The sequence below is a fragment of the Amphiprion ocellaris genome, chromosome 3 (genome assembly GCF_022539595.1).
Source record: "Amphiprion ocellaris isolate individual 3 ecotype Okinawa chromosome 3, ASM2253959v1, whole genome shotgun sequence".
NCBI lineage: Eukaryota > Metazoa > Chordata > Actinopteri > Pomacentridae > Amphiprion > Amphiprion ocellaris.
In genome coordinates, this window is record NC_072768.1 from 18,389,989 (window position 1) to 18,413,283 (window position 23,295).

The 23,295-nt window shown below is 37.2% G+C and overlaps 1 protein-coding gene across 2 annotated transcripts in view; it reads left to right on the forward strand.

The window, feature by feature from the left end:
• Positions 1-22,932, forward strand: part of parvg (parvin, gamma) — a 36,278-nt gene extending 13,346 nt beyond the window's left edge. Inside the window, exon 13 of one of the 2 annotated variants that reach the window (XM_055009147.1) lies at positions 21,361-22,932. In XM_055009147.1, the coding sequence (XP_054865122.1) occupies positions 21,361-21,485 (125 nt within the window). In that variant the 3' untranslated portion in view covers positions 21,486-22,932. Of the gene's footprint in view, positions 1-1,243; positions 1,509-21,360 lie in introns of those variants that run through there. The other variant, XM_023278576.3, reaches the window with a different exon arrangement.
• The last annotated feature ends 363 nt before the right edge of the window (positions 22,933-23,295 follow it).

The window sequence follows — 23,295 nt, forward strand, 5'->3', positions numbered from 1 at the left end:
ATGCCATCAAATGTCTTGTTTTGCTGGACAAACAGTGCAAAGCACATCTAATTTACTTTAAAGGAGATAATTTTCCCATTTGAGAAGATTTAGCTAATTATAAAATGCCATTACAAAGTAACAATGGGTCATTTTTTGATGATGGGCTAATTTTAATTATGGCAGTTGTATTGAATTTTACAACATGCAATCAACTGATGAGCAGTAATTAATGTAATGTTTGCCTTCATCAGACTGGGATGAGACAGGAAATCAAGGGGGAGAGAGAGATAATGGGTACCACATGCAACAAGCATGTTTTATTCCACTTGCATGTTCATCTCCCTCATGTGTTTATAGGCCGTTGTCATGGTTTTGACTCATCCCTTTAGATTCAGTTCAGGGATGCTGTATAAAATGTTGCTTACACAGAAGTATAAACTGCATCCAAGGTGGTTACACTCCTTAGTTACATCTTAGGCTCCTATCACACCGTAGGTAGAGCTGTCAACATGATTTGTTTTGGGTCAGGGGTTTTTTATCACTACTAGACCTTACGTCGGTGTTTGGGTGTTTACTTTGGACCATGCAGCCTTCATCAATCCATAAGGAGAGGCGTGAAGTAGAGCGAGCGACTGGATGAGTTACTGACGTGTCTAAGTGCGTGAAGCAGTCAATAGCAAATGGATCAACTTCGCTTCCCTGCAGATCCAGTATCGACGAGACGAGCTTCTCTCTGAGCTTCAGTCTCCCTCTCACAATCACTAAAACTTTCCCATAATGTTGCCTGCCAGCCATATAGCCTGTAATTGTAAAATAAGTTCTCAGTGTGATAACTGCTAATGTAAGGACCAGCACAATTAATCTAAGCCAGGAGCAAGTGGCTAATTTAATTCATTTTTTTGTGTCTTTTTAATTAACGGCATAATTGCTGTGATGGAATGAGGAATCCCAGCACTCAGGGTCTAAAATGGGAGCGTACCGCGTGCATTAATTAGGTTAGCCAGAGCTGGAGTCCATCTTTCTGCCACTTTCACTCAGTTAGTGCATCTCACAACAGAGAGCAATTTTGTTAGGATCTCATCTCAGCAAAGATGTATTGATTAAGTTTCGGGCTAATGTTGTCCTTTGTCCTCCTGATCTGTGACCTGTGAGGACAGATTGCGAAAACAGTTATTAGCTAATGTTGGTAAAAGCAGCCTCACATTCGCACTGCCTGAGCGGCCCAGTGTTTGCTGATTGTGCATTGTGTCTCCTGCGACAGATATTGTCTCTCAGGACGTCGCCGCCACCTTGAAGGTCCTGTACGCCCTGTTCAAGAGGCACAAAGAGAAGTGAAAAAGGACATTATGTGAAGATGAGCTGGAAATACGAGTAAAATCACAGCATAATAACCTATAAATAACCACAACTCCAAATATTTCCTTTGTTTTAGTGCGAAAAAGTTCACAATTTAGGAATTAGCTTTTTACAAAACATTAATAACAACCTGAAATTTCCTAAGTAAAATAAATTCAATTTCAGCAACATCATGCCTCACTTTATCATTTACACATTAAAACTTCCAGATCACAGAGTGTCTACAAAGGAACAAAATATTTAGTCACAGGTATCTTGAACTGAATGGTATAGTATTGTACTTTATGATCAAAATGACAGAAGTCAGACATAAGAAGACAAAAATAAGACAAAATATTCAAAAAATGAGACACAAAATAACAAAAGAACAATGAATAATCTAGTATTTTGCTTTATGATCAAAACAACTTGTCAAAGTCTAGAAATTATTTGAAATTTGTAGTTTTACAAATTTAAAATTTGCAGTTTGTCTTTCTGTAATTTTTACACTTTACAAGTCGTCCCACGGGTCGGATTGGACTATCTGGAGGGCCGCTTTTGGCCCGCGGGCCACATGTTTGACACCCCTGATGTCCAGGATAATACTAGTTTCATGCAACCCAGATTTTCATAGTTTGGGCTGTTATTGCTGCCTATCAAAAGCCACAGTGAAATATTGATACATTTAGCATATGAGAGATAATTGAATGATTGTTTCTAAACACAGGATCATGACAGAAAAGGTGTTTTTAAAATTTCTCTGTCTTCATCCAGCATATGTTGTATATGAACATTATGTCTTGTAGTTAAATATGCAGCAGCAATAACTTCAGGTTTTCAAGGCTCAGGTGTTTGAAGCAGCTGCTGCAGCAAATGGCCTTGGCAGAAATGGATCAGAAGATTGATAGGGAGAAGTGTTAAGTTATGACTGTTTACACCTGACTGAGCCAGAGATGGCAAAACATGAATGAAGCAGCTGATGCAAGTAAGTTAATGCAAATGAAACTTCAGATGAGAGCTCAGTGACATCAGTTTTAAAAGAAAAAAGCAGACACATGATCAAGCATGTTTTAAATAAATGCCCAAGTTAGACAAACAGCTTTCAAAAAGAAATAAAAGGGAAGGAAAGGGAAAACTCTCTATTGTAAATATCCATCACAGTTTACATCCCGGCTTCATATTTTCCACAGTTTTCTTGTGCAAAGAAGTATTACAACAAATGAACTCTTCTCAACAGCCTGTCTGATCATCTAACTGCTTGTGTTTTTTTGTCGCCTCTGACTTGCAGTGATGGTGTCAGCTCTCACATCTCAGCAATTACTCTATCGCTTACATCTTTATCATATCTGAAGAAAACTAGAGCCAAAGCCATGAAATAAGACCTAATTTGTAATAATCGGGAATTATTACCACTTTAAAATGATGCAATAAAATAAGATTCATCAACTGCACACTAAGCAATAATGCCAGTGAATATATGTCTGAATGGTATGTTTAAAAGTAATGACAGCTATTACGTACATTTTGTCGAGAGATGTTGGGTATGGATGTCAGCCCATTAAAGTGTCGCTCCCTAGTAATTTAGTGCTTTTTCCTCTGTCTCTTTCTCCTCTTCTTTCACTGTATTTCCTTTTCAGCCCGACTCTTGGAACATGTCACTTTTCATTCTTGCCATACCACTCCCCCTGCCTTTGACTGTCACTTCTCAATAAGCAATGTGAATTTCTTCTTCTGCCTCTCCATGCGTTCCTGCTGGCAGTCTCTGACCTCTTTTTCCCCCCCTCTTTTTCTATTGAATTGTTCACAACTCAGCGCCACACAATCGCAGAGAGGGTGCAGCATGCAGCGACAGACAGACAATAGATACCATTCTAACGAAGCACATTTAGGTAATTATGTGTTGAATTGGAAAAAAGTCGACAAAAACTGGCAAAGTGCACTTAATTTTCTCCCCCTATCGCTGTTTAAATACAATTTATTCAAGCCATTAGTGATTTTTTTAAAAAGTGGGAGTCTGTTATATTTAGCAGTTCTTTAGTGTTAAATAATAACATTAACAGCAGTCTATCACTGCCTCTGGTTTAGCCTTTTATATTTAGATTGTGTGTTGGCAAATTGCTGTGTGTCTCTTTGATTTGATCTTGAGGTTAATGTATGAAATTTGTGGCACTAAATATTAACTGCCATCACTGTCACACTGCAGATGTTTGTTGACATTCAAGAAGCCAATTTATTTGTTTCCACCAAGGTGATGGAAAATGCTCCTAATTCCCATTTTATTTCCCCTGACATTTCAAAAAGTTTGCATAAAATTTGCTCAGCAGTCAGATGGAAACATTGCTGCTGTATGGCAAGAGACACCAGAGACACCGCGGTGACGTGCTCATCATTTAGTGACCATTTTGTTCTCCAGCATTCATATTATGAAATTCAGATGATGGAGTTGCTCTTTTCAAATTTGCAGCCTTCAAACTGTTCACCCTGAGTGATTGTAAAACTGGATTTGCTTGTTGAAACTGAAATTGCACGTTACTTTATGAAAGCAAAACCAGCTGCAATGCTTGTTCAAAACATGAAAGAAGACACTTTCAGTAAGGTGCTCATTTCATGCATTTCAAAGCTTTCTAGTGCACATTAGTATAAATTATATGATGCTCTGCAATTGTTCAAGCATGAATGAAATTAGTCTTATTAGCACATATTTCACATATTCATCATATATTGTGCAAATCTCTAACTCAAGGCATACAATGTAGACATTCTGTGCTCGGTGTAGCTTACATGAGTGATGAACTCTGCATCCTTGCTGCTTTGAGCAATTCATCTTCCTCCACCTCCACATCCTCAGCCTCCTGCTAAACTGTTTGGACACATTCACTGAATGCTGTGTATTTCATTGTCAGTCGGAAGGATTTGGAATTCAAGGACGGTCTGATCAAGCATGCTCAGATATTTTGCCGATTGTCACATGAAAACATACAAAAAAGTGTACTGTTGTTGCAATAAATGGTTAAAGCCTTTATTCCAGTGTATTGAGTGGAAGATAGTGAATATGGTGACTGCTGAGATAACTGAGACATAACCATATTGTTGTAGATGTCATTGCTAGCAATCTTTCCTGATATTACAAGTGTCTTTTAAAGAGTCACATCACATCTTCTCTTGCACGTTAAAAGTTCTTGCTGTCAATATTTGTGATTTTATGATTGGAACCCTGCATCATTCAAACTCTGTAAACTTTGTCGGAGCAGTTTCTAACACTGTGATGCATCCTATGGAATACAATGGAACTTTGTTGTATAAATCAGGTGACAATCAAATACTTAATAGTTCCTATTGTTGCTTGGATTTACTATAGTGGAGGCAAACAAGACAACGGACAACAAGGGAGCAACAATTGAGCATTTCAGAGGGAAATGTGGAATGAAAGTAATCTTTGCATTACATATTTCGCAGTTAGAATATGCTACCAAACTGGAGCAGCATTTTCTGCTTGGTTGATCTCATAACCTTACAGATTTATTTACTGACACGAGTAAATGACAAAAGCATTCGTTTCTGTTGTACAACTTGCATTCCCACAACACCTTAAGGTAGTCCATCTAAAGACAGTCGGACTCACTAGTTGTAGATTTTGGGTATAGATCTGCCATTTCTGTTGCTGATTTCAAAAGGCTTTCTCCTCCCCTTTCACTATTTTCTGTTTTCAAAATCCCTTAACATACGGAGAACAACAACAACAACCTCCAAGCAGAAACTACAAACAATAAAGGTTTCACTGAAGATTTGAAACCTGTAAAAGGCATCCCTCCTTTTCAGGAATTTGCCATTTTAAAAGCAGTTCTCACCTTTCCTGTATGCAAATGTTGCAACAAAACAATTCTCACTATTTTGCTGGGGCACCATCACTGTTTCCTGGGCTCAGCACTGCCCAAAATGACTGTGGTGAGTTTAAAGAATACAAACAAGCCAGAGCATTTTTTGTCCTCCCCTATAACAGATTGATACTGAGGTATAGTCAGACTGTTCTCTAGCACTGACACAATGCTGTGTAGATAGGTAAGGTTGTGGGAGACTAGTCCAAAAATGCAAACTGGTTTCACCCTGTGCTTTGAGAAGGCATTGTAATTTCCCAGTATGTACATTACTATACTGCAAAATGATTCACAAGTTCTTTGTTGTTTGATAATTTGTACCCTACTCTTGAAGATTCTCAGGACCACACTGCTTTCTCTTTCCCATACAGCCTCTTGCTACCTTACTCTGCCCCCACAGTTTAGACAGAATGTTGCAACAGTGAAATATGTGATTCCAAATAATATCAGAGTTGTTTTCACCAGACTTCAGCATTATTTCCTAGTGTAGACTCCAAGATGTAATTTTTCTTTTCATCTGAAATGTCCAGTTGTTGTTCTCTTGTTCTTTTTTTGTCATGCTTTCTTCCACTGCATCCAGTAGGTAGTGGTAACTGGCAAGGATTTTTTTTGTTTTGTTACCTGATTCATACAGTAGCTGCATTTTACTCTATTATCTGATAGTAGAACTGGATTCATAAATCGCAAGACTGTTTTTGCATGTATGTATAAACATTTGTGTATCTCAGATTTGTGAAGACCTTTGTGACATACAACGTGAGTGAAAGTCAAGGAAGATTAATGTCTTTTAGCCACTGTATGCATATCAATGACAAGGTCGCAGCTTAGTATGACACCAGTTTCTAATCCATCTGAACAAACAAGGATAAATTTTAGGATAAACGCTCAAGGGATTAAACCTGTTCTGCTTCAGCGCCAACACCTTTTTCTTCTCCTGTAGGACAGCGCATCATCAGTACTGACTTCTCAACAATATGAGACAGCAATAGGAAATAGAAATACATAATTTATGCCTACAGTTTAAAGCAAAGGCTGAGACTGCAGTAGAAACCATTTAATATTATTTGTGAGGCTACTGTGAGTATATTTTGCTCCCTGAAGCCAATACAGCAGAGGATTTCTCATAAGCTGATTTTGAAGAAAACAAATGCTGTCCCTCAGCCTGGAAACCCACTAGACAAATAGCTGTTGGAGTCCATCCAAAAATGTTGACAGGAAACATGAGTAATATCTACCTCCCTTGTCACACTGAACAGATGCATCTCTCTGTGCATGAAAGAGGGAACAGAAGCAACAGAGCAGTATCAGACAGTAAAAAAATAAATAAACTGGTGGTTATTCTTCTGCTGCTTCATGTATTTATGTATGTTTTTACTGGCTCACAGGGAGGTGACAGTTGTGTGGAGTTCATGGAGTTCTCATCCCAATTATGTAACACTATTTCTACTGGTAATTAAGTAAGTTTTGCAGCTTTGACTCTAAACCTAAAAGTCTGTTTGAGGTCTGCTGCGGAAGTTTTAGAAGTAAACAGCATAGCTTTAACTAGTCTTGTATTTATATGAGACTCCAGTAAAACACACTCATCTGCATATAACAAACACCAGAACAGGCTGACTTTATATTTAATACATAATGAGAAGAAAGCTAAAAGTGTACCCAAAGCGCTACCTTGTGGAACTCCACATCAGTTAATTAATCTGAGGAGTTGTCCATCCTGAGTCAGACAAACATTGCATATTGTCATACTTTTTTATGCATTTAGGAAGCTCTTTTCATCCTCCCTCTCTGTTTAGAACTTCTGAAAAAAGAAAATCAGCATTTTGTATTTCACTTCCAGAGGCTTAGAGTTGTCTGAAATACATTGTTGTACCTGAGGTTGGATCAGCCTTGTGGGGTGTTGGATCTCTTCTTTCCTCTCTCCGTTTTTGTGTGTTCAAAGCTTTTCTTTGGCATCATCTCTTCCACCTCTGTTTTTACCGTCTCCAGTTGTTGGGTTCTCCTCTCCCAGCTCTCTGACAGTTTAGAGAACATCCTGGCCAAGCTCTCTTTCTTAAAGTTCTCCTTTTTTCTGGGGTCACCTTTTTCAGCCAAATTCTTTTGGACTCTTTCCTCCAAAGCATCGTTTTCCCTGTTTGAGAGTTAACTCGATCTCAAATGGGCCAAGGCTTCCACTTTTCTCCAAAGAGCTCCTCAAGCTGGCTGAATTTCCTCTGCCACCTTTCAACCATGACTTTCACCCTGCTGGACTCAGCAGAAGCTCTGACCTTCTAAGTGTTCTTCTTTTGAATGTGGATTCACTGTTAAAGAGAGGCAACCTGCTGAAAGCTCTTTTCCTCCAGAGCAGACAGAGAGATGGTGGGAAAAGATCTGATCTCCTTCTTTGCCTTGAAGTTTGGCTTTAGCTTTCTGCTCCTGTGCTCAGTGGCAGAAAGCTTGGCTCATGCAAGGGTTTATTTTCTTCAAGAAAATGCTGTCTGTCATTTTACCCAGCCAGACACTCCTTGAGGACCATCATCTTTGCTGTTGTCCTCAACATCTCCTCCATTTCAATCATATCAGCCTCCACCTGTCTCCTTATGTCTTCCATCCCTCTACTATATTCCCGTGAGGGATTATTGTAAACAAATTCACAAATACGTTTAAGTAAGTAGGAAAAACATATAGATGAGGTATTTTTTCAGCCAGCAATTCACTGGTACACATGAATCTCTCACTGAATGAGAACAATTCTGAAAAATAAAGACCAAATTAAACCTCACGGTCAACTTCATGAAATGATTTGTATATGCTGAAGAAAAGAGAAAAGAAAGGTTGCCTGTTGTGTAAGTGCTTCCTGGTTTGAGCCCTGCTGCCTCTGCTCTCTCTTGGTGACATACTGATGGTTGACAAAATTGGAAATGATCCAACATGTGGGATAAGTGCAGGACAATGTTGCATATCTGACAGATAAATCTCTCTGAAGACACAAAATGTTTTCGAGGTCAAATGGTGCATCTGTGTGAAGTGAGTGCTTTGGTTGCAGTGGAGAACTTAGTCTAAATTTCTCTAGTGCAAATGGGAATGGTTGGGGTTTGAAACTGACAGGGTTTGCATTCAAGGCACTCAGTCAGTCAGTCATTCGTGAGGCAGCAAGAAACAAAAGCCAGGCCAACAGGGAAGTCAGAGATGTTGTCACAAGAAAAAAAACATACTTGAGATGTTTAAAAATGGATGCCTGTGGAGAACAGTTGAATGAGTAGATGAAACAGCTACAGGGTTCAGACGAGAGGACAAAGCTGTTATTTGAGTCAGGTCAGATTCCACAAGCAGCTGCTGAGAGAGCAGGAGACAATACCAGGAGCTGCAGTAAAACGGCTGCTCCAGATTCTCATGTATGGGTATCTACATACATGCACTGTAGTTATTTCTGTGCTCTCTAACTTTAGGCTGATTTCTAGGCCACCATTTCTGTCCAGAGTTCTGAAGAATGAAGTTATTTTTCAAACTCAGTCTTTTCTAGATGATCATTTCATTTAGGAAAAAGTTTCAACCTAGTATTAGATCTCACAATATCAAAACAGCTCTTTTATGAGTTTTTATTGATCTTCTTTTAAATGTTGATTCAGGACCTGGCTGTTGTCTTTGACACAGGATCCTTGTATCAAGTGCTGAACAGTGTATAGACATCAAGGATAGTGTCCTCAGACATTTCAAAACACCTCTCACAGACCGGAACTTCCTGCCCCACTTACTTGTGGGGTACTCCAAGGCTCCATTTTGGGCCCAGTCCTGTTATCATTGTATATGCTCCCCTTGGGGTCCATATTTAAGAAACATCAGATTCATTTTCATTGTTCTGAAGACAACATACAAATCTAACTGCCTGCGAGAATGAAAAAAGAACAACTCAGTACAGTCTTTGCTGAACTGCTGAAAAGATGTTAACACCTAGATGGGTCAAAACTTTGCTGTTTTAATTGTAGAGTAATTTGGTTTAACTCTTGTTGTTTTGAATGCGCTTTATAACTACATTTAATGTGAACAATATTAATGTTTTGTTTGTGTACCCTACATGAAAATGACAAAGGACTAAATTTTTATTAACTGGAGAAGTATAAATTAGGTTTCAAACAAGATTGATGTAAAGGGGTCACAAGATAATTAACATAATCAAAAAGATGTAGCATAAAACATATTTTCTGTCAGTTTTGTTTTTTGTTTGAATTTTACCTCTTCAGGCCTCTAAAAACATCTAAAGCTCATAACTGACTATTCCGTAAGACCCAGCCCCGAGTTTTTGTGGCTTCTCTCGAGAGGTTTTTGATTCTGGCAGAACACATATACAGTTTATGTGATAACAGTTGCACCACTCATATTTGTTGTAATTTTTTGAAAACTGTGCCTCTCATTTTTTGCCAAGAATTATAAATTTTTGTTGTTTGTTTGAATTTATCAAGTGTTATCTGATTAACATGTTATAAAATCAAAGTCTTGTAAAAGATTAAATGTGAATTTCATGAACAGATACATGATGTCACAGCAAAAGACTGAAGTTAAAACAGTCAGCATCTTCAAAAGCTCATGATGTATGTAAGAGAATTGTGAAATAACTGGTATATATAATATCTGCACGCTGCCTCTTGAAGTACCATAAAAACACTGCTTCATCTGGAGGTGTTATGATCCAAAACGTTTGGGAACCACTGCATTAAAAGATCAAAAAGATAAACTGAGAAATGTGATCAAAAGAAAAGAAGGACTTCAAAATTTCAAAATGTTGGGGCCCATTTAAAGGCGTTGTTGAACAGAAGGCTGATTACTAATGAGACTGTTGACAACTATTCACACTCAACCAAAGTGACCAAACTGGCTGCTATAAAACTAGACTGAGCGCCAGTGAGAGCTGAGCTGAGGAAAAATAACCTTCGATATGTGGCTGTCAGTCTTTGTTTCCAGAATAATGGCATGTGATGAGGTGCTGAAGAAGCTCTGTGAAGAGTCTAAGACTGGAACAAGGTCTAAGGTCGCCTCTTCTGCTGCTTTTGTTGAACCAGTGACCTACAGTTCACCCAATTACAGGATTTCTGACAGTGGAAGACATCGGCTGTGTCAGACTATTTCAGTTTCCCGACCTACGCTGACTTAAATAATAACAAACATTTCTTGTGTGCTGCTGCACTGAAGAATCATTACAGACGTTATAATTATGTTTCAAATGCAATCACTTTAGAACTGGAGGCAGGAGAGGAGGTGTGCATGAAAACCATGGGTGGGAAATTACTATTCAGTAGTTTCAATAAAAAAAAAGATCCCCTGTGGGTTTGTGTAAGTGTATTTACAAATAAATTATACACTTGCTGCAAAAAAGTGGCAATTTATTATCAGATTTTATGTATTTTGTTACATTTTATAAGATATACATAAAATAACTTTTGCTCCTGATTTCTATCTTTCTTATCTTTATGAGTGATATCATTTGTGCCACTTGTGTTCATGATCCTTGAAAAAAAATCACAGTGAGTTGCTCTGTTAAAAAATTGGGAACATTGGAGGCATTTGAATGAAGCCAAAAAAGTATTATTTCCTCCCTGGAGTGAGCCTGGTATTTTGCTGAAAATAAGTGATGCTGATAATCCCCACTTTCTCTTTGGTGCTGTGACCAACGCCGACATAATGAAAAGAGATTTAAGCATCATTTTGTTTACCCTCATGTTCTTCATGCTGTAAACTGCAGATTGTCCTGAGGGAAACTTGTCCTCTGGTTTTAACCCCTCCTCCATATTTATAGTGATTCGGGGTCTGCAGCTGATACCAAACACGGCATCTTTTCAGGAGGGAGGTCACAAATGGACAGAGCGTTACATAAGCATTATACAAAGTCCACATAGAATCAGTATGCTCTATAAATATCCAAGACACTTGCATTGTAAGATGAAAACTGTAATTTACAGATTTAGATAAAGCTTTCAGTTGCAAACCCTATTTTGATCAGTTGGGTTGATATAATAGTTTAATTGTAAGAATGAAATTGGCTGGATAAATAATTTTTCTATACCTTGAGTTCAGGATTTCAAGTCCATCCCTTTCCTATTGAACATACCTGGATAACTTCAGACAGTTACTATTGTATGTTAGAGTGTCTGTAGGCAGAACAAATGCGATACAAAGGACATTTTAAGGTGAGTATTGTCTCTTCAAATAAATTCCACCAAAGCAATAAATTTAGGAATATTTTCAATTGTGATACGACCAATAGCAGATTCATGCATGGAGTTCAGGCAACATTAACCAAGACAGGTGGTAGAATATGATCTGTTTTCTGTATATTTAGAAGTGAAATTTGCCCATCACACTCGTCAGTTCAGCATACTTGTGGATAAGAATAATAACATATAATTTGACAAATCTGCTCAGCTACAGAGGGCTTTTCATGTTTACAACAATTTAAATTCGTGGATTTAAATATCAGTTAGCAAACAGTTCATTATAAAATACCTTAAAAAAAAAGATTAAATTGGAGGAAGTTAATTTTTAAAAACTTAAAACTTAAAGATGCAACACACAAAATTCCTTTTAAATAATGTAAAAAAGATAGTTTCAAACAACTCAATTTGTATGAGTAAGTAGCTTAAAGACTTGTGTTTATGCTATTAAGTCATTAAAAATACCTTTGACTGAAGGGGAAAAACTAATTCTCCTAAGTCAATCAAGTTTGTTGTTTGGACATAATTTTGTTAGACGCATACCTAACTAAAAAAGATTAAGATATAGTTGTGTTTTTTTCTTTGTTTTTGTTCCTTTTTTTTAAAGCCCAAAGGTAATTGTAGTGAGTGGTAGGCCCTTACTTATTTATTCATGTTACTCAGAATTCATAAGTTATTAAATACATAATGAATAAAAAGTAATATTCCTTAATTTATCAAATATTTAAAGGTAAAAATTCCATACAGAAAGTCTTATTATACTAATACAACAAAACATTTTGTAAGCTTACAGAGGAAAACAATCTATTAGTTCTTATGTAACTTTTTTCGACTTAAAATGATACAATTCAGCCACGATTGCCCAACTTTTACAGATTTGTTTATCAGAAGGTACATGGTAAGAGTCTGGCAGGAAGCGTTGCCTTGTATCTAATCTAACCGATCCGGAAAAGCTGCGTTTTTCTGCAATGCACCTTGGACATGAAATAATCTGCAGAAAGATCTAAAATTGGACACATTTGTATGAAACCTTTTTTTTCTCCTTTTTTTTTTATTTTTTACCTTGAGCTAACTCGCCCAATATTCTCTCATAAAAGAGATTTTTGATCTCGATTGGACTTCCTGGTGAATTGAAGGTGAAGAGAGAAGGTAACAGATTGAGGATGTACCTCCTGCAAGGTGCAGCATTGAGAGATTCTGATCAAACTGTACAGTAAGAGAGCTGAAAGCAGACATCAATTCGCACTGTGAAATGATGCAACACATGAGCTTTTTCAGCAATCAGCGTTCGTGTTTTATCAGCAGCCATTTAGGCAGCCGAGCTTCTAAAGCCAATTTTACTTTCTGTATCCACTCAGCTAATATCTAATATAGACCCCAGGTAAAATACTAAATAAATACAGTCAAGAGCTTCAAAACATTAATGATTATTTAAATAATTTGACACCTGGCTACTAAAGTGAGTCAATTCCCATAGAAGCCATGTTAAAATGTCAAACTTTACAGTAGGAATAAACACGTTAACAGCCTGGTATGGAAATAGTGTCAGTCCCTATAGCTAATTTCTCATTTTATGACAACTGTACAGGGTTTGAATTTTTATAGAATTAACCTGTTTAAAATTTATTAAGGTTTAAAGCTATGTATAATTAGGGCATGGAGGTTTGAGCGGAGCTAGCTGTTTGTGCTAATCTGTGTATATGTGTGTGTGTTGGCTCTGTTTAGTAGGTATTTTATGCGCTTGGGATTATCAGTCAACTATGAAACTGGCTGTTTTATTTTACTCTTTGATCTGCTTGATGTCTTTGTGATGTCTGCTGGCTGCTTTCTACTTTAATGCTGTTACATTATGTGCAGTGATACCGTCCACGTTAACTGCAAGTTCTTGACATGGTTGATGGTGATTCATTTTTCATGTACTTTTTCATGCTGTTGATTTACATAGCGTTGAACTATCATTGCTCATGTGTGAGCACTGTGCCTCAGACGCTGAATGGATATTGTCCATGCTTCCCTCCTGTGCTTTTTCTTCTTCTTGTTGTTTTCAGGGCTCATTGAAAGCTATGTCTGTTGTTAAAAATGACGCTGTATTGGCTTTAGCGATGTAAACATGACCGCACGCAGGGTACTTGCATAATCGTATTCCGGTTATGCTTCACGGGGAGCCTGCTAAAGCTTTTGTCACGCATTGTCATATTTTCGCCACACATTTCATGTTAGGCTGAGCATTAGAAACATTTCAACCCAGATCACTGGGTTTGGTGACAGCCCGCTTTGCTATCCTACATATCATCATCTCAGTGACTTGTTGACTGCTGAGCTTCTGTTGTTGTTTGTTGTCATTCGTTTATGGCTTAAGTAGCATTTAAAAATACATCATCTGCTTATAGAATTGCTTTTTTGTGATTTCACTGTGAGCAATTGTTACCTGATGCATAAACAAATTATCTTAGTTTGCTGCTCCGAATCGTGATTGATGATTGTGGTGTTTAGATTTTGTGGGATTACCTACACTACTTAGGTAAACAAAAGTTTGGTGTCACTGACAAATGTCCTTATTTTTGAAAGAAAAACTGTTTTTTTTTTTTTCAATAAAGATAACGTTAAATGAATCAGAAATACAGTGTAGACATTGTTAATGTGGTAAATGACTATTCTAGCTGGAAACGGCTGCTTTTTAATGGAATACCTAGGTGTACAGAGGAACATTTCCAGTAACCATCACTCCTGTGTTCTAATGCTACATTGCATTAGCTAATCATGTTTAAAGGCTAATTGATGATTATAAAACACTTGTGTAATTATGTTAACACATGAATAAAAGTGTGAATTTCATGGAAAAACATGAAATTGTCTGGGCGACCCCAATCTTTAGAACAGTAGTGTATATGAAGTAACTATAAATGCAGGTTATCAAATAACTACTAGTCAAATAACATAAGTTAATGGTCTGTGTACAGTATATTTCAAACAGTTTGTCTTAATGTTTGATAATATTTAAACCAGTGGTTTCCAACCTCAGGTTTTGGACCATCAGGGTCACTGAAACATTCTGAGAGGTTAGGAAATGATTAAAAGGGAAAGATAAAAACACATTTCTGCTGCACAAACTGTGATTTCTCTAACCTTTGTTTCCTCTTGTAAGATAGTGGTGGAACCTTCAGACATCTATAATCTACAATCTAAATGAGTCTGATTTAAGAACCTCACTTGCTGGTTGAAATGCTCACAACCACTGTTCCCTCTAAACTGCGCGCGTGCGCAATTGCGCACTGCTGACACGGTCTCCACGCACAGAAAATCTGCGCTGCGCACAAAAAAAATTCAACCTAAATTGTAAATAAAATAAACACGTAACAATTCATTCTGTGCTATTTTTCAGTGTGAGTCAGTGAGTGACTGGCTGCTGCAGCTAATGATGCGATTCACATACGTATTTACCATAGACTGTATATAATGGTATTTACGCAGCTAATCAACGTCATTGACAGGCGTCCTTCTGTGCAGCCACCGTTATTGTCATAGATATGAATGAGTAGATAGGACACGCCCCTTTGAGCTGCGGCTACAGCGAGGCTAAGCTAGTGGGGGCAAAGTTTCAGTGCATTCCGTTGATGTAGACAGCATGAAAACGGAAAGAAGAAGTATGCCGGCTCACTGTGCTGCATACAGTTACACACTGCGTCGTACGATTGAGACAAGGAAACTTGGAATGACTTTTCATAGGTAAGAATAGTTTTTGGCTCTTTTTTCATTATGAAATCTTGTTGAGAGCTTCCAGTCTATGAGCTAACTAGTTAGCCACTAGCAAAACACTAAGGCAAGCTAGCAGCTTGACAAGCAAATACCAGACGATTAATAGTAGCTATAGTATAGTTGTACAAGCTGTAGTAGTAATACTAAATGTACAAGCAGCAGTAGTAGTATAAACAGCTGTTAGAGTCGTAGAAGTAGTATCAGCATTTGTAATAGTATTACAAGTTGTAGTAGCAGTGCCAGTATCAGCAGCAGTAGTTACTACCACTACTACTAGTAGTAGTCACATTGCTATTACTACCACCAATACTACCAATAGTAGTTATAAAGCCTAACTCATATATCCAGATTACCATCTATGTTCTTCCTCCAAACCCATTTTATGATTGGGATTACAGTCAGTTCTTTAGGACTGCTCTCAAATAATTGAAATGTTACTAAACAAGGTTATACTTATCAAATTAAATAGCTCTGGTCTCCAGTATATTGGCAAATTCGGTTCTTTGTACTTAATTTATTAGCATGATTTCTTTTTAATATGTTGTGTACAGACTTAATTACTTCTCTGTCTACTTTTCTTACGCCATGCAGGTTTCCCAGAGACTATGGGTTGAGGAGGAACTGGAAGTTTGTCGGCTTAGACCTGGTGTCATTCCATCAGTGTTAAACTTCCCGGCTCATCTTGGAAGAGTACGTGCCAGAAAGACCACGACCAAGCAGCCTTGAGATCTTAGACAGCGTCTCCCTGAGGTGGGTGTCGACGGTGTTCACGGTCAGGTCTGTGGTAATCCCATCAAAAAACAAAACAGAAAAAAAATCTAGATTATAAATCAACCAAAGCACTCTGTGTATAACGCCATAGTATAGGATGTAGTTCAGAAAACATCAAAGTATAGTATGCTTTACTCAAGAATAACATAGTATGGCCTGTAGTTCATAGTACAGCATGTTGGCAAGAAAAAAAACAAAACAAAACATAGATTATTATGTGGTTCAAAAATTGCAAAATGATAGGATGTTGCCTAAAATTGTCATGTATAATATGTGGTTCAAAAAATGTCATAGTGCAGTATATTGTCAAAATAGCATGTAATTCAAGAAAACATCAGAGTATGTCATATAAAAAATGCCATAGAATAATAATTTCATTGCACAAGTAAAAGTATAGTAACTTTTAAAACTGTTCAAATTCTTATATGTTGCTAAAAAAAAAAACTAAAACAAAAAAAAGGTCACAGTAATATGTCAATTAAAAAAACCTATAGTATAGCATGTCGCTCTAAAAACGTCACAGTATAGCCTTTAGTCCACAGCTGTCAGCAGGTGAGGAACAACACAAAAACAGTCCAAACGCTGGTTTCCAGAGGGTTAGACGAGTATTTATTTGAAAGAGGAAGTTTACAACAACATGACGTGAGGGGGTTAAAAGCAAATGTGTTAGTAAAATAAAAATAAATAAACAGAACTAAAAGTGAACTTCATGTTGACATTGATGGGCATTCCAACCAGGAACAAAGTAAAAGATAATCAATACGAAAAAAAAACTCTTCCTGTTCACCTCTTAAAACCCAAAAACACACCGCAGTAGCACCCTAAACTAAAACTACCAATGGGTTCCCTGTTTTCCTTTCTGAACAATTCAAAGGTCCCTCTCTATCTCCCCACACATCCACCAACCACTGGAACACATCTCCAAAGTTCTGCCGGGCCAGCTCAGCTTCCCCTCAGAAGAAGTTCCACCAGATGAAGGAGCCTTTTGAGAGGCAGCTGGCATCGTGATTGGACTGTACTTTGGTCTGTTCCAATCCAGCTTCAGCTCCAGAGACGGCAGGCGGGACGAGTCAACGGAGGCCTGGTGGACGAAGGCATGCAGCTGAGTACAATCCAGAAAACAACAGAGGAGGAGTGCAGTGGCCCAGGGCCAGAACAAACAGAGTATGTCTCTTAGAAAACATCATAGTATAGCCTTTGGTATGAAAAAACACCATCATATACATCGTATATAGTGTACAAATAACAAGTCAAAGGAAAGAGACATACATTGTAGAATTGTAGTAATTGTGGGCTGACTGATTTACTGATTATCAGTATTTTATTTTTTATTGATTTACGGTAATAAATACATTTAAAAATGGTGCTACTTTGGCTCTGAACCTTTATCTGCCTGTGGTCGCTCTGTCTTCTGGAGTGATTTGATTGGTTATACGTCACGAATAAAACCTTTAACTTAACATCTGTAAACAAAACAAAAACGTATCAACAAAGTTTTCTGTTAGAGTTTGTGTTCTTCTAAGTTTAACTCCAAGATTTTAAATACTTTCATTTACTGCAAATGAATATCTACTCTAAATGTCTCACTAATAATCATTATCAGCCTTAAAAACTCATAAAACACCCCTCTATACTCGACCACACTTGGTACAGTCCGGTTCCCCTTCTATAAATCTGCTTGGAATCGTCCACTTCCTGTTTGTCAAAGTGGCCTTCTACCTGGACAGGTTTTGTTGGAGCTCATGCAGCAAACATTTTGGGTAACTGCACTTTAATATGGATGGTTGACACTGAATTAGAGTCTGTTTTAATGAGACTGAGTTAAGATGTGTAGCTCTGTCATTAAATAGTAAATTATTTCTCTGAATTCACAGAGGAAAGTCTGAAATGTTTGCTAGGTTAGCGTCCCACATGTTCTTTGGCTCAGCTAAAGCTAACTCTCTCCAACTTCTAGATCTCTTGAGTTGCTTGTTAAAATATCTTGCTGTAGGTGCTGAAGCTCAGAAAGTCTGAGATGTTTGTTCAAAATAAGCTCATTCTCAAGTCTGATCTGAACTGTCCTCTTTTGTTTGAACTTTCCCTAAACTTAGGAGTTAATGACAGAGCAGCACATCCAGACTCCGTCTCATTTATGTAGAGATTAAACTTCAGTGTCATTCATTGATGTTAAAATGCAGTTTTTCAAATGTTTGTTGCACATGCTCCTGACCAAACCAGTCCAGGTGGAAGACGATGTGAAGAGAAAGCTCCAGAGGATGAATATCACACATTTACGTTGGAAATAAATGTCCTTTAATGAGACATTGTCATGCAAAATTTGGATTTCCTTTTAATGATGTTCAAATCTTTGTTGAGTGTTTTGTTGATGTTTGTTTGTAAATGTTTTCTGACACTCGGCCCCAAAGATTAAAACCTTTTACGGCTCACAAGCTGCAACAATTCACACATTATCAACTATCTTTCTGACTAAACTAAGATAAAAAGTGAAAAACTGCCTGATTCCTGCATCATGAATGTAAATCTTTTTGGTTTTTATGACAGTAAACTGAATATATTTGGGTTTGACATTTTATAAACGAGAACAAGAAATGAATTATTGGAGAAAACAATCAACAGATTAATGGACAAAGAAAATGTGTTTTCCAACATATATGGCTGAATTACTCCAACATTACAAGATACATATAATTCAAGTTCTATTTTATTTATATAATGCCAAATACAGGTCAAATTGTCTCAAGACACTTTATTTTTATATTTTTTGTCATATTCAAAATATGACAAAGTAAGAAATTTAAACCTCTTGACTAATCCAATTTATTATTTGGTTTTTAAGAGACTAATAGACAACTAAAATAACTTTCTCCACTAAAACTAATAAACATGAGGTCAGATAGAAGGAACAGTTTTAAATACTGCAGTCCCACGATGACAAGAATAAAGTTTGTCAACAAAAACTAAATCTGCTGGTGGATTCCATTAAAGTCCTAATAAATGATAATAAAGTGTGATACTAAAGGTTTGTGGTGCTAAAAATGTCAAAGTAAAGATATCAAGTTGAACATCTGGATGGAGGTTGATAAAAGTTGACCTTTCATTTCTCTGGAGCGACTCCATGGATTTTATGGCTGGTGGTTAAAGACCTGCTCTTCTAGTGATCTTCCTTGTAGTCGCTGTAAAAAGTCAGTCCATCCTGACCGACTTCAACACCTCTTCATGACAGCTTGTTCTGCCTCTGACCTGGTGGAAACTCCAGAAACTCGGGAAAACCCATGGAGACTCGAAGAACTCGTGGCGACTCAAAGAACTCGTCAGGCGGGGGAAGGTGTGGTGGGCGGTGGGGGAGTAGAGGGGGGAGGCCGCCACCCACCTCCCCGCCTACTCTCCGCCCTGACTCCACCCAGACTCCGCCTTGGCTCCACCCATGTGGTCACTTCACGAACTACGATGCCAAAGGGACGACGAATTTATTTCTTTTCATCTGATCTGTAGCTCAGTGAGTTAAGGATTTGCCTGTGGAGCTGCAGGTCGCTGGTTCAAGACCAGACCCTTCTTAAGTTTTTATCAAAATCCTGACAAAGACAAAGAAAGAAAATTGCCGGTGGTGGGTCTTGAACCTGCGACCTTCCACTTGGTAGTCTGTCTTCTTATCCCCTGAGCTATTCGCTCAGATACTAATTCTTCTTTTTTTTGCGCATTTGTCATCTACTTTTTGTCGTTTTTCGAGTTTTTTTTTAACTCGAGTCTCGACTCGACCGTTTTTCTCAGGAGGTTGGACTTCACCCTTTGTGCTGGAGGGTGGAACCCTCAGTTCCAAGACTTTCCAAGCCTCCACACCTCCCGAATCCTCAGGACCTGAGCTTTCACACAGTCTGAGGGCTGAAATTTTCTAAGTCCCACAGTAGTTCTCTGTTAGATTGAACTTCTAGACAGTCCAAGGACTGAAATCCTCTAAGTTCCTGAGTAGTTCTCTGTTAGTTTGAACCTTCAGACAGTCTGAGGACTGAAATTTTAAAAGTTTCTCAGTACTTCTCTGTTAGTTTGAACTTTCTGGTTAACAGAAGCCTTAAAACTTGTGACCATGAGTCTTGATTTCACATTTAGACCATCCATCTGAGTTCTTGTCAGACCTTCACCTGTGGGTTTTTTAGAAATCCTCAACAAACTTTGATTCTCTTCACTGAACAGTAAAGTTTGTGGAGATCAGAAGGTAACATTAGTTTGATAAATGCCTTCAACTACTAGTAGACTTTATCTGGAAAGCAGTTTTCTGAAATGAGTTCTTAGTAAATCTGTCCACAATCAAACCAAGAACATAGAAAGAGGAAATGTTTGAAGAAACAACTTGATGTTTTCATTTCAGACTAGAAAACACTTTAATACCTTTATCTCTTTTTGATCGTTTTATTGTCTCTTCTGTTTAATTTGATCTTCTAAAGTCTAACTGGTGTCTTTTCAAATGTATTGTCTTTAGTTTGATTCTTCTTAAACGTTTAGTTTTGCTCTTTTCTCACCTTTTATTCTTTTCTAATGTCTTATTTGATTTCCAAATGTTTTGACTTTTTAATGTTTAATTGTTTTTTCAAATGTTTTATCGGCTTGTTTGAGTTTTTTTCCTTTCCCAATATTTAATGTTTCGATTAAATCTTTAAGGTTTTTCTTTTTAAATGTTTTGCCATCTTTTAATGCTTAATTTTCTTTTTAAATGCTTCATTGTATTTTCTGTTTAATTCCTATTTGAAGTTTTATTGTCTTTAAGATGTAATTTTCTAATGAAACATAAATTTTTTTAATTACATGTTTTGTCTTTTTAAAGGTTTAATAATCTAATTAAATGTTTTGCATTTTTAAAAATGTTTAATATTCTTCTTGTTTAATTGTATTTTTTAAATGTTTAATTATGGAAAATATTTTATCTGTAATTTTTAATATTTGTATTTTAAACATTGTGTTTAATTTCATAATGACATATATTGTATCTTGTTGAATGATCTAATTCAATATTTTGTCTGTTTAATATAATTTAATTGTATTTAATGTTTAACTCTATTAAACCTATTAACCTTTTAAAATGAAATAAACCCTTAAATCACAATGAAAATACTTCTGTTGTCACAATCATGAGTTAGTCAATTATTCAGTTTATCAATTCAACTTTATTTTTTTAGCACCTTTCACACAGATGACAAAATTAAACAAGCAAAGAGAAAAAACTATGCTAAAACTATGAATAAAACTCAAAAACATTTAAAAAAAAAAAAAAAAAAGATTTAACATGGTAATAAAATATGTTGTGTCCAGGGGATGGAGGGAGTTTATTGAAGTCTTCTTGGGCTCACATGGGAAATCATTTAAAATATAAACTTGATATTCAGCCTCAGGAAACTGCAGAGCGACAGAAAAACCAACAATATCTCCTGTTTTCTCCTTTAATGAGTCGACTTTTCTTGTGCTTTCAGACCAAAGAACTACAGACTCTTCACAACCTGCTCAAACTCTTGGTACAGGACCTCACCACATGGGTCAAGAAGGTTTCCGTCTCATTTCTACTCTGAAGATCACCTTCTCCTGCTCAAACTGCTGACAAATGTTTCTGCTGCTCTAAAGTCTGGTCTCCAGAACTTCCTAAAAACTCTCAAAGTCTCTTCTGCTGCAGGTTGCTTTGTAGAACTGTTGCAGAAAACCTCACTAAACCACATGGAGGGGCCTCAAGATAGTCGTCCAAATGAAACCATACAAAAACCAAACTAGCACAACCCAAACGCTAAAGTCTCCTGCAGCCTACCAGAGAACCTCTGAGAACAGAGAATCAGGACAGGAACTCTTACCTTCCGGACAACCAACGTTGGTTCTCAAACAAGAATACAGAATGTGTCTGACCAAAAACCTCTAAAGACTCACTACAGCCAAGATAAAGACACAACTCAGCTGTACCAAATCCACTAATCACTGCACACATTGGCACCATGTGCTAACTGTGGATAAAGAACCACCTTTACCAAGACAACTATCCAGTACAAAGCCCTAAAACACACCAAGAAACACATTAAAGCCTATTTTACTGCTGGAAGCTGCAAGCCAATGCCTAAAGAACAAACTAAAGCAATGAAGCCAAACCCGGTTCAGTGGTGAAGAGAATCAGAGGAAATGTTTGTCTGCAGCCACATAAAGCAGGAAGACACTGAGCTGCTCAGGTGTTCCTGATAACACCAAGCAGCCACCTGGACAGCCAATAGGAACACAGCTTACTGGAAGTCCAGAGGGCGGGGTTAGTGAAGGAAATTTAGTTTAAAGTTGAAGCAGAAAGTTAACAAAGAAAGTTGAAAACCACCTTCTGATACCTGAAATCTCTGAGTTTTCACACAAAGAACACCTGAACATGTCAAACTGGTTTCATAGTAGAACCATCATTGTAAAAACGTCATAGTATGGTGTGTTGCTCAAAAAACATTAGGACCCGGCTGTCAGGGGACAAACATGTAAGAAACATGAGAACAGAGAGAACCCAACCAGTAGGTCACAGTTTATCATCCCCCAGTCATCTCCTGAAGTCCATATGGTGAGAGACATCAGTATCTGGTTGTTAATTTACCAGAGGATGCTTATAATCATGCTGATGTGGTCTGTACTCTACAGTATTTTAGTGACTCAATAAATGCCTAATTTTTTTAATGCTTTTTAGTTTTTAATAAACATTTAACAGCCTATATGTAATCAATAAATGGCCTTTGCCTATCTTAAGAAAAATTCACTCAGAACTCTGATATGTTAACAGTACTAAATAAATCAATAAATACATGCATACACACAAAAATAAGTTAATATATTAACTGTGTTAAGATAAGATTTAGATTTTTAAAAAAGTTGTTTATGTTTTTACAGAATCCAGTATTGCTCACTGGTTGGTCATTACATTTTGTTAGTTTGATTTCACTGTTTAAAATGATGCCACCTCTTTTCAGACAGAACCTGTGATAATAAAACAATACAAAATTTTTAGTTCCGTGTTAATAAAGCACTTAAAGCTTTAAGTATGGCTAAATGCTTTTTTCAGAATTAAATATATCACTCCTTAGGTGGTAGTGGTCCCAAGTTCAGTAAAGTTGGAAAGATATTCACAGATTCGGACTTCCAGCATCAATAACTCGTTAGATATAGGTTGTCAAAACATAAACGGTGCCTCTTTCCCATTGTTGCAAGGCAGACAATGTGCTACAAGCCCAGTTTTATCAAAAGTAGCTGTCTTTCAAGCTACAGGAATAACATTGGTGTCTATGGAGTGAACAGGGTCCGTCTGCAATTTGTAAAACCACTGCAACAGTAAAGAGAGACAAATATTCAATAACTTCACTCTTATACATTGTAGTGTCACTAAAATCACTGCAGCCTTCAAC